The sequence below is a fragment of the Bos indicus x Bos taurus genome, chromosome 12 (assembly GCF_003369695.1).
Source record: "Bos indicus x Bos taurus breed Angus x Brahman F1 hybrid chromosome 12, Bos_hybrid_MaternalHap_v2.0, whole genome shotgun sequence".
NCBI classification, from domain to species: Eukaryota; Metazoa; Chordata; class Mammalia; order Artiodactyla; family Bovidae; genus Bos; species Bos indicus x Bos taurus.
This window is the reverse complement of record NC_040087.1, coordinates 71,333,850-71,346,877: the sequence shown is the minus strand read 5'-3', so window position 1 is coordinate 71,346,877 and position 13,028 is coordinate 71,333,850. Positions and strand designations below refer to the sequence as shown.

General features: G+C 40.4%; 1 protein-coding gene across 1 annotated transcript in view; it reads right to left on the bottom strand.

Annotated features, from left to right (window-relative positions):
- LOC113902125 (multidrug resistance-associated protein 4-like) overlaps nucleotides 1-13,028 on the bottom strand; it is a 188,477-nt gene that overhangs the window by 7,285 nt on the left and 168,164 nt on the right. Inside the window, 1 exon segment of the mRNA XM_027557079.1 lies at nucleotides 3,226-3,360. Coding sequence (XP_027412880.1) covers nucleotides 3,226-3,360 — 135 coding nt within the window.

Here is a 13,028-nt window from a genome sequence, read left to right as displayed (position 1 = left end):
TTTTCCTCTATTTCTTTGCATTGATCACTGAGGAAGGCTTTCTTATCTCTCCTTGCTCTTCTTTGGAACTCTACATTCAAATGGGTATACCTTTCCTTTTCTCCTTTGCCTTTAGCTTCTCTTCTTTTCTCAGCTATTTGTAAGGCCTTCTCAGACAACCATTTTATCTTTTTGTATTTCTTTTTTGGCAGATATAAATTGTATAGAGAAGGGGAAAACATATAACACTAGTAGTTTGATTCTTCCTGCAGCTTATGAGAGAGATAAAAAATGTCTGACACTTGCAGCCTACTCCCTCCGTTTGGAGACCCCGGGCCTTCCTTCTTCCAATTTTACATGTTGAAGTCCTAAACCCTCTAGTACCACAGAATGTGACTGTATTTGGAGACAGTGTCTTTAAAGAGGCAATAAAGTTAAAATGAAATCATACAGGTGGGTCCTAATCTAACAGATTGGAGTTCTCATATAAAGATACCAGGAAGGTCAAACAAAAGGAAGAGCATATGAGGACACAGAGGGAAGATGGTGTCTACAAGGCAATGAGTGAGACCTCAGAGGAAAACAACCCTGCTGACACCTTGACCTCAGATTTCCAACCTCCAGGGCTGTGAGGATATAAGTTTCTGCTCTTTAAGTCGCCTACTCTTTGGTCTTTGTATGGCAGCCCTAGCACACTACAGCCCCCTTTAGCTTTATGTATCTAAAAGCAACTTTCTCTACTATTTCAAGGATCATCCAAAAGGGTCAATCAGACAGTGTCAGCTCACCTGAGCTGCAAATTCAAGAAAATGTGATGTGGAAGCACCTTCTCCCAGATATTGGGTTTTCTTTTCAGATGAATGAATTCTGTTCTATTAGAGTGAGAACCTTGTGACTTAGGCTAGTGCTCCCCGTGTTATAGCTCTGAACAATGCACTGATATCTAATGCTTGCACATTCAAAAAACCGATAATCTGACAGTTTATCCTCCTAAAAGGATGCAGAATATGCAGAAGTAATGTCAAGATGGTATGAGAATTAAGAATTATATTTATTTCTGTAGAGGGACCTGAGCCAGTGGCAGAACTGAAATCCATGAGTGAGGTTCTGCCTCCCTGCGAACTTCGGTGACTGGCCTGACCTTGGCTACCACGTGACAGGAGAAGTGTTCTCAGGCTCGACACAGAACACAAAACCTAGGATGGCACTTCAACTCTGCCAGCAATTCCCCCTCTGTGCTCCTTGGACCAGCTCTGTCACCTTGGGTGAGCCCTGTACACACTCTCCTCATCCATCACATGGGATAAAAATGGACCATCATGAGATTATGTGAAATCATACATGTGAGAACTGTATAAAACAAATTATAAAGAACTACACAAATGTAACTTACCATTAATATTGTTACAGTAGGTGCAGGATTACCAGACCTGGAATCACAAGATTTCTAATTCTATGACCTATGACTGCTTCAGTATGTATGTTACACTTGATTTAAAATATTTACTAAAAGACCAAATTTATAATTCTGTGTCTGCTGCAGACTAGCTTAACACCAGTTATATACATAGGGCCACCCTCCTTCTAAAGCACCTTAGTTTCCTTATCTGTACAAAGAGAGTGTTGAATCCTATTATCTTATTATCTGGACCAATCTAAAATCCTGTGTTCTATTTCTCATTATTCAATGTCATGTTGATATAGTTTTAAAATGAATACTTTGACATACAGGTGGGAACACCTCTTTTTGATGTGAAATGCCTAAGGTCAAAAGAGCAAAGGGTTTGGAAGATTCCTGGCTCTCTAGGTCTCAGGATGGATAGTCTGACTGGGAGACACTCCAGTGGATAAAAGCACTCTGTGAATTTCAGCCATAAAAAAAAAATACCCTTGTTCAGCTTCTCTAAATTTGCATACAATGTAAGTACTTATGAAAAGTTGAGAACACAGACTCCCTTGCCCCTAAACCTAAGCACAAACTGTAACTCTACCAACTCTTCAGCCAGCTCTGGGACCCAGGAAGTCTCCTACCTGATGAGCAGCAGAAGGTCTTGCTCTGCATTTCCTCATTTCTACAGAGGATTGAGAGAAGACAGTGATGAACTCAGGCCACATTTTAGATAAATCTTTCTTATACAAGTACCTAAGATACTCGGACATGTTTTCTTTAAGACATTTTAAATATTACACAAATACTCTTATTCTGTTTACAAGTGAAAATCTGGGAAAGGCAGAAAAGTATGAAAAATGGAAAATATATCCATAATTTAACATCCAGAGATAAATTTTTGATGGGGAAACCACATCCCACCCTGAGCCACACACATTAAGGGGTAAGAACACCAGACCTTCCTTCCCTCCCTCTATCTTCTCATCAACTCCAATCCCACTCCCACCTGGTTCCAGAAAGAATTACAGATGGCTGCATGACAGTGGCTAAATCTCCTAAACCAGACCTTGGTTACCACCACACCTCTGTTAGGAAGATGCCACGTGACCTGAATGTTACTCACTGAGCCCCTTCCTCACACCACACACAGTGCTTAGTGCTTCACCACCTCATCTCTGAGAAAGTGCTCTGTAACTTTCAGGCACCATTCAGACCACAGTGTGAAGGTGTTGTGAGTTCCTGATTTGTCCTGATGACAATTTCATCTTCTAGAAAGTAGAGGAAGCATGGGGGGGTGTGAAATGGACCTACTAAACAACAAAGAATTAGGGAGAAAGTGATAATATCAGGTAAGAGTGTTCTTTATAGGTTAGGAAACAGAAGAGACCTACACCTTTCTCTAGAAGAGCTTCCTAGAATCAAAATATTCCAAGTTTTTTCCCCTTAAACTCTCAAATTTCCTGGATATTCCTTGACAGAACCTGATTCACAAATGTGCTGAGCACCAATCAGAATGAATGCAAAGGGTATGAAAAATGAGGGTGTTCAGTGTCCATGAGAATCTCAACTCAGAGTCCGAACATGTGGAAAGTCAAATCCAAAATCTGTCTCAGGCACAGGTGTGTGCACACAGAAGGGTTCACACATCCCGACCCCACACCAGCACTGCTGCAGATTCTCAGCAGACATGCCTTCCACCTGCTACATGTTGTTAAGACCCAGTCATGAAGCTTCCTCTCTGGTGGCTTCTAATTGAAAACAGCACAGAGTGCTTGTTCCCAGAACCTTGGTGGAGATCCTGTGAAGAGTGAACCCTGGAGGCGAATTTTAATTACAGCTTCCCGCAGCAGGCTTACCTCTGTTGCCCTTTTGGTGAGGACAGCAGCCTCTGCCTCGCCCAGTTGTTGCACCATCTTGTAAAATAAGCTGTTTCTATTTTGCAGCAAATTATATGGCTCACTATATTCTTTCCATGTCCCTGAATCCAAAACCTGTTAATAGCAGAAAGAAACCCATTAGCACACAATATCCCCCAGTGACATAACTCAGACAATATTTCAAAAAGGGGCAGGTCAGGGAGAATTTGGGTGGTAAGACTGATATTTAAATGGTTTGATTACTATGTTTTACTAGGGAGACAAAGGCCCAGCCCGACCTTTCATCATTATATAGTTATAGGAAAGGAAGAAAATGAAAAGTTTAGAATATGATTACTGGAACTAAACAGTCGGTAGCATTTTATATACTGCCCAGGGCATTTGGGGTTGTTATAATTAGTTAGTGCTTTTAGCTCTCAGACTCTGACCTTCGAGGGCTATTTATACAGATACACAAAGTTGGGAAATATCTTGATTCAAGAAAATTAGACTGCTTTTATCTAAAAAGTAGGTTGACATCATACAAACCACATGGCAGTTTCCTGACAACAAATTAACTGTCAAGTTGATTTGACAATCTGAGCAATATTTTGGGGGAAAAAAGTAAATTCTTTAGGGTCCTGGATTATGTCAGCCCCTACTGGAAGAACTAATGCTGAAGATGAAACTCCATTACTTTGGCCACCTAATGGGAAGACCTGACTCACTGCAAAAAACCCTGATGCTGGGAAAGATTGAAGGCAGGAGGAGAAGGGGACGACAGAAGATGAGATGGTTGGATGGCATCACCAATTTAATGGACATGAGTTTGAGCAAATTCCAGTAAGTAGTGAAGGACAGGGAAGTCTGGAGTGCTGCAGTCCATGGGGTTGCAAAGAGTCTGAAACTGAGAGACTGAGTGACTGAACAAGAGGGGCAGAATCCCTTGTCCAAGAGGTTAAGATGCTTCTTAACATTGGCTGTAGCTGTAGTTTATTATTATGAGAGTGGAAGGCTGGCAAAAAGAGCTGCTATATAAGCAGCTTTTGCAGAACTACTCTGCACAGAAGGAATTTCTAGAAATACAGTTTTCTTTTTGGATAAGACTATAAAAGCAAATAAGAAATTGAGCTCCAAATCGAAGTGATCACAGCCTGCACAGCACATGGGGCAGCCCAACGTGAACTGCCTAGGATCTGAATCTGTTTTCACAAATTACTTTTATTTGCTTCTTTCTCTTTCTTTCTTAAGCTACCTACCTTTCACCCCTTTTATTGCTCATTAATAAACCTGCTAATTGGAAATTGAAAGGGAGAGGAAGGGGCTCTTAACTTTGCCTCTCTACTTATGAGTGACCTTGGTTAATGGTTATGGAGGAGGAAAAGGTACCTGAAATAATTGACCCAAATAATAGAACTACAAAAACAGGTCTGATGTTACTGCTGCTGCTGCTAAGTCACTTCAGTCATGTCTGACTCTGTGCGACCCCATAGACCGCAGTCCACCAGGCTCCGCCATCCCTGGGATTCTCCAGGCAAGAGCATTGGAGTGGGTTGCCATTTCCTTCTCCAATGCATGAAAGTGACAAGTGAAAGTGAAGTCACTCAGTCATGTCCAACTCTTCATGATCTCATGGACTGCAGCCTACCAGGCTCCTCCGTCCATGGGATTTTCCACACAAGAGTACTGGAGTGGGGTGTCATTGCCTTCTCCAGTTCTGATGTTAGGTGGAATTTAATTATTCATTTAGGTCATATTTAGAGTAAATGTATCTAAAGAGAATATGTGGTATGGGCTTACCTGATGGCTTAGTGGTAAAAGAATCTGCCTGCCAAAGCAGGAGTCAGAGGTCTGACCCCTAGTCTGGGAAGACCCCACATGCTGTGGAGCAAAAAAGTTCATGCACCACAACTACTGAGCCCACATGTCACAACTACTGAAGCCTGAGCACCTACAGCCTGTGCTCCACAACAACAGAAGCCTCTGCAAGGAGAAGTCTGCACATTTGCTGCAACTAGAGAAAAGCCCACATAGCAATGAAGACCCAGCACAGCCAAAAATAAATTAATAAAATTATTTTTTTTTAAAGAAGAGAATATGCTGGAACTCTAAACAAGACACAAGTTATTTTTTCTACACATAGGTATTGCAGTTAACTTCATCCTTTTTTTTTAATTGGAAACATTTTTTAAGTCTCACAAAGGGCATATTTCTATTAATCTTTTGTTTATACTGTGAATCATTGTTAAGAGCAGCTTTCTCAAAAGAGTCCAAGAATAATTTAATGTCTCATCTACATAATTAATTTTCTATATGCCAATTGAGCATGCCAGTTTAGATGCCCTGAATGTGCAATTTTACTTAAGTATAGCATAATAGAACATAACTGCTCCTCCTGAAGTTGAAGAAGAAAAACTGCAGTTTTAAATCACAGGTCTCAAAATATCTATGTTCAATTAATCTATGAAAGATTAGGTAAGAATATATATTGAAGAAAAGACAGTCTCTTTGCTAGGTAGTACTGGGAAAGCTACATACCTGGAAATGAATGAAATTAGAAAACTCCCTCATACCACACATAAAAATAAACTCAAGATAGTTGAAAGACCTAAGATAAGACTGGGTATTATAAACAAAAAGGAAAACACAGGCAGAAAACTCTTTGGCATAAAATACAGCAATATTTTCTTAGATCAGTCTCCCAAAGCAAAGAAATAAAAGCAAAAATAAACTGGATCTAATTAAACTTAAAAGGCAAGACTCACATTAGGGGCTACAAGAGCTAAAATGGGACATAGACTGAAAAATGGCCAGAAACAGAATTTTACCAACTTAGCCTTTACATTTACTGGCTTGATCAAAGACTCTAGATATTTCAGAATAAATAAACATAAAGCAAATCTAAATTCTCTTTGTGTGCGGAAAAATAGGTATAGTTTTAGATTTTTAACATCCCTTATAAGAATAACGTTGTATAATTTCCCACTATGTCCCCACCCTTGCTGTAACACAAGTTAAACTATAAACTAAATCACACATTCAAATCCATGTGATAATAATCCCAGAACCCCAGGATCTCTCCAGGAACCCCAACCTTGAATTACTTATCAAGCTCTAGTAAAAAAACATTATGTTGGACAAGTGAGTTACATAAGCCCAATGGGACATGTTTATCAAACCTGTTTATGTGTATATATTCTTGGTAGCTGTCTAGACATAAAAATTAAATGGACCCACTGCAAAATAACTCGATCCATTTCATTGGCAAGATGCCATCAGTGAAAAGGAGGAATGCAAGGAGATGTGGGCGAGTGCACCGAGAGGTGGAGGGCAGGAGAGGATGGAGTTAAAGCCTGATAAGAAATTATGACAACAATAGAGATAGATCCCCACTTATCGACAAGTAGAGTTGCAAGGGGAAGGTCTGTGTCATATCTCTGTTTCTGGTCGCCAGGTGACACAGGGACAGCTGTCCAAACTTGCATCGTGGGTCCAATGAACATGGGTGCCCGTGATTTTCTCAGTGACAGGGCAACATGGCAAGTATTAACTCAAAATCCTTTCCTAGATCTTTAAATAATAAATCAGTCTCTCAGCAGAGGGGTGATGAAGGCTGGGTTATAGTCGCCTCCACAGTCACTTTCCCAAATCTGCTGCCTTTGCACAGAAGCACTCCCCTCTTAAAGTATCTCTTCTTCCCAACTGTACTTTCTACCTCCATATTAGTTATTTTCCTTTGAAAACTTGAGTGAAATCTTTTGGAGTTTTTGAAGGCGTTTTCTCTTCTGAAATATTCTAATTGCAGCCATGTAGGCTTCTGAAAGAAATGTTCCATGAAGGTGAAAAACAGAATTTAAGTAAAACTCTAGTTAGACATGAGCTGTTTTGTGCTTTCCAGGTGGGGATGTTACAACAGTTTCTGGTTTTGATTTCCCTGGGGAAAATTCTACTGAGAAGAGGTTTGTGTTGAGGAAGAAACAAAAAAACAAAATCAGAAGACTGACTATAAACAAAAGAAGTGGAATCTGCGTTTCCTGTCCCTGGTTTTGTTTTTTCATCATTCATTTCCAAAGAACTTTCTAACTGCAGACAGTGAAAATGTTGACCACAGACAATACTGTTAATGCAAGTGCAGATTGTCACATGCTTCTTTGTTCATGGTTCTAGGGAGAATTCAGGTGATATGAAAACTGCAATGTGCAGGAATTAGAGGCAACAGCTGTGCTATTGGCTGCAGAGAAAGCAGGTCACAAGCACCCAGCTAATCCTAAAATCTGTAAGAAGAACCCTCTAATGTAGAGACAGTAGTGAGTCTTAGGAGAAAAAGGATTTCTAATTTGTCTGTCTTGCTCCACTAGTTTGGAGCAAATGAGGAAGTTAACTTAGTTGCTGTTATGACTTTTATGCTTAATCATAACTTAGATGCTGTTATGACATCTTCAAGATACTTTAAGAGAATTTCTTTGTAAAATAAAACTCTGAAACATTAATGGCTTGGTTTAACGAACCAAAACTGGGTAAATCCCTTCAGAGAGCTTTACCATCTGAACCACCACGGAAGACCCTTCAGAGAGCCAACACATACACAAAGGTATTAATTGGGTCACAGTTGTTTCCCCAAAAGCCTTTTCTCTTGGTTACTTACGCTAAGCAAAACCATATCCATCTAATTATTTCAAGAGTTTTGAATAAAAGTGACAATTTGAAAAATATATAATCTCTAAAGTGAAGTGTTAGTTGCTCAGTCATGTCCGACTCTTTTTGACCCCATGGACTGTAGCCTGCTAGGTTCTTCTGTCCATGGAATTCTCCAGTCAAGAATACTGGAATGAGTAGCCCTTCCCTTCTGAAGGGGATCTTCCTGATCCAGGGGTCAAACCTGGGTCTCCTGCACTGCAGGAAGATTCATAACAGTCTGAGCCACCAGGCAAGCCCATATTGTGTCAAAGTTTCAGATTAACTATACTCGATCTCTAAGATGAAATTTTAGGCAGCTATTAAAATTATACTATAGAAAATTAATGACATGGGGGATTTTAAGAATATATGGTTGCTATAAAAATTCTGCTGATGAAACACTCTGTTTTGCATAAGACTATTAGGCAATGGCACCCCACTCCAGTACTCTTGCCTGGAAAATCCCATGGACAGAGGAGCCTGGTAGGCTGCAGTCCGTGGGGTCGCTAGGAGTCGGACACGACTGAGAGACTTCACTTTCACTTTTCACTTCCATGCATTGGAGAAGGAAATGGCAGCCCACTCCAGTGTTCTTGCCTGGAGAATCCCAGGGTCAGGGGAGCCTGGTGGGCTGCCGTCTCTGGGGTCGCACAGAGTCGGACACGGCTGAAGCAACTTAGCAGCAGCAGCAGCATTACACTATTAATAGTTCTAATTTTATCCCAATATTATTACAGCACTATACAACTGTTATGTTCTGGTGGTGGGTATTTTGTAATCTTCCCTTTATGAGATTTAAAAATTTTTTCTTATTTCTATCCTTGCACATTTATTGCTCTTTTGTAACAAAAATATATTTTTATGAGTTAGGCTCTTCATTTTAAAAAACAGAATAAAAGAAAATATCCATCTATGTTTGTGCCGAAATATTCATCAGTGCAACAATATGTAATTATTACACCTTAACACTTGCAGTGACAGGACTTTATGGTGACAGCACTGTTGGTTATGCCCTTTGTCAGCATCTGCCACTTGCCCAGCCCCTCCCACAGGTTGGCAGCCAGGCCTGTGAAGGATCAGGCTTTGCAGCAGATTGACTTGTCTTTATGCCCTTAAAGCTTTCAGAACAATCACTTGCTTTCCAGAAAGTAACTGGTACAAGCATCCCTCAGAGCTATTGTGGGTTCAGTTTCAGAACACCAGAATACACTGAATATTGCAGTAAAGTTAGTCACATGAATTTTCTGTTTTTCCAGGGCATAAGTAGTTATGTTTACACTATACTATACCCAAGCATGTGTGCAATAGCATTATGTCTGAAAAAAAATAATAAATGTACAGAGCTTAACTTAAAAATAAGGCATTGCTAAAAAATATTAACCATCATCAGAGACTTCAGTAAGTCATAGTAGTAATATCAAAGATCACTGATGCTACAGTTCATCAAAGCAACTGCACTGATAGTGAAAATGTCTGATATATTGTGAGAATTACCAAAAGGTGACACAGAGACATGGAATAAGCAGATGCTGATGGGAAAATAGTGCCTATAGATGTGCTCTCAGGTTGTAAAAAATGCAGTATCTGGGAAGCACAATAAAACAAGGTATGTCTACAGTTCTAAAGCAAGCAATAAAAATTAAGATTGCCTCAAAAATTGAAGGTTTGAGAAAGAACATTATTTGTGATATTTTTGCTGCACTGAAAGCCAACTGATAATTAGAAGCTCTAGAATAACATATAAGCTTTACACCTGGGGTGAATGGAGCACAGAGGACAATCCCCAACCCTGAAGCTGGGGGATGCCTGTCTCTTGGTGCCCTGAGGTCTAATCCTGTTATTCCTACAAGAGGAGTCAGCAACAAAAACTAGCTCAGAATGAGAAGTAAACACAGGGCCAAGCTTACATCTCCTGGTGGGACCTCCTTGTGACACTACTGATGATCTCAACCAGGGAACCTTAAACTGAAGGTCTCCCAACACAGGAGTGGGAAGAGCAGCTCCACAGTGAAGGGTAAGATCCTTTCTGGAAACAAGGTCATTCATCAAAATGATGACAGACTCCAAACAGAACCCTTGCCTTTCCCTTCTCCTTCCATCTTCCCCATTCACCCAGATGCTCAGTCTCTGCACCCAGAAACCAGCATCAACTTCTCTCTCTGCCCTCAGATCCCATGTTCAATCCATCACACAGTCCACTTGGCTCCACTTCCTTATCTACCCCAAGTCCCACCATCTCACCATTATCCACTGCAGGCACCTTAGACTAAGCCAACAGTCTACAGAGAGCACATTGTAAGAGAGTGAACATTGAATTTGGAGAACTGAAAGACCATCAGTGTGGTTTTAGCTGTAAAGGAAGGAGGGAGAAGAAAGTGAGACAAAACTAGAAAGTTGGGGAGGGACTGGTTGTACATTGCTTCATAAAAGTCTTTTAAAGATTTGTTCACAGACATTGACCAAGAGAGAAAAAATTGAGGTTATAGAAATTTACCAGGAGATATTGATAAGATATTCCAAGATGCTTATTCCTTGGAAAAAAAGTTATGACAAACCTAGAGAGTGTATTAAAAAGGAGAGACATTGCTTTGCTGACAAAGGCCCATATAGTCAAAGCTATGATTTTTCCAGAAGTCATGTATAGATATGAGATTTGGACCATAAAGAAGGCTGAGTGCCAGCCAATGAATTGATGCTTTTGAATTGTACTGCTGGAGAAGACTCTTGAGAGTTCCCTGGACAGCAAGGAGATCAAACAGTCAATCCCAAAGGAAATCAACCCTGTATATTCACTGGAAGGACTGATGGTGAAGCTGAAGCCCCAGTACTCTGGCCACCTGATGTGAAGAGCCAACTCACTGGAAAAGACCCTGATGATGGGAAAGATTGAGGGCAGGAGGAGAATGGGATGACAGAGGATGAGATGGTTGGATGGCATCACCGACTCAATGGACATGGGTTTGAGTAAGCTCTGGGAGATAGTGAAGGACACGGAAGCCTGGCATGCTGCACTCCATAGGGTCACAAAGAGTCAGACACATCTGAATGACTGAACAACAAACCGATAAGTAAAGTATTAAAAAAAATGAGCATATTTTGATAACAGCAACAAAGCTGACTGGTTCAGAGTATATAGATGTTCACATGATGTTCACAGATCAGGTGTTGAGTGACAACAGTTTAGGACTGATCAGGCGACATGTCCTCCATTTCTGTGCTTCTTCAGTTTCCCTAACCAACCACACATTCCAAGGTGACAGTATTTCTAAGAATTAGATAATAAAGAGAATCTGTTACCATGAATGTCATTAATGCTATAATACCGAAAAACCAAAAATAAATCTTTAGGGTACATTTAGGAACAAAGAATTTAATTGAACAGACCCTTAACTGAGCTGGAGATCAAGCCATCTTTCTGCTGCTATGTCTAAAGCCTGACAAAGGGCTTGAAACAGGTACATTTCACAGCATCATTTATTTATTATGGAAAAATGGTGCTTTGGGGGACAGTCTTTGAAATACAATGTTAAGAGGTAAGAACAACAAAGTGACAGGTAAAAACTAGAAATAAAAGGTTACTTTTCCAATTAGCATTCAAGAACACAAAATGAAGGACTGACACAAAACATTTCTAGAAATTAAGAGTCACTGTTGGGCAATCTTGAATGTCACCCTGTCTTTCATGAAAGTCTGCAGGTAGAGCCTGCTTCCTACTGTGATATCTAGTCCACGTGACCAGACACACTGCTTGGAGCCTAGACGACAGGATGCCCCACTCCTGTCGTCTGCCTCCCCAGAGCTCACTCCTGAGCATGTCCAGCTTGGGGTGTGAGGCTACAGGCACTGCCTCAATGCTGACAGCCTGGTATCTTCTCAGTGTCCCACTGATGATCCCATCTGACAATGTATGTGAAGTAGGATAGGAAGTGATATTCCAGAAGCTGCCCAAGAAGTCAAAAGAGATGGTACTATTATCCTTACACATAGGGAACTGTGGGTATTACTGACCACTCATTAGTGATTATTACCTGTTTTGTATGAACCATCAAAATACCTTAAAGCATCTTGCATTCCCTGAGATTATTTGCTGCCAAAGTTTTTCCTTTGAGGAATGCTTTTCTTATTTTATAAAGCCACATTCTAACATGTATTGAAACTGAGCAAACAACAGAGGGAAAGGACAAGGCAAGAGATAAAATGAAAGAGACAGAAAAGGAATAGTTAGAGGAAGGAAATAAAGCTAAGGAAGGAAATATTAAATTACTAAGGAAGAAAGAGCCAACCAAACCTGGAAAGAATATACTAGACAGATAACCAGAGACCAAAGCCTGGAACTTGCCATGTGTGCAGAACAGAGATATTGTATAAGAGACTTGCTGGTTGTTTAGTTAGTCTCTCATCCCTGATTTGCCTTTCTTTCCAAACTCTCATCTGTGATGCAGAAGCTGGGTCTCTGCAAGTCTCTGCAAGAGTTCAGACTCTTTTGCCAGGTGGCCTTTGTTAGGTCCTGCAAGTAGGGGGCCCTAGAAGGAGACTGAAGGTGGAAACAGCTAACGTGCTTCCTGATTCTGCTACTAGCATCACCTCAGCACTGGTACCTGACTCCAGCTCCCAGCTATTAGTACCTGGAGAACCAGCCCCATCCTGCCCCCTCACAAATATGACCAGCAACTGGGCAGTGACCTCTCCTTGGAGGTCTGAGCATCAGATTTTTAGGGCCTCTCTTCTGAATTCTCAGGTCTGGAGATCTGTCTGTGTATATGGTAGCTGCTTTCTAAGATCATTATCCCAGTGTTTCATTTTTCTAGCCCTCTAATCCATATGTAATACATTTCTTATATTACATCCTTTCAGTTAAAGTACTGTTTTTCTCACTAGGCTTTTTCTTCTCATGGACTCCTGAGAAATTCTACAACTTTAGCGATCAACCTCCTGGCAGTCTAAATTAGAGCCAAATTTTTTGATAAGAGAATCCAAAAATGCTGAAATTACTATGATACAGTGAAAATGATGGTGTTCTTCCCCACTAAAATATGGAGCTATAACTTAGGTTTGAAATACTTTAATGGTTAGTGATCATAAAAAATGGCAATTCAAATAAACTTTTAATATGAAAATATAAGATT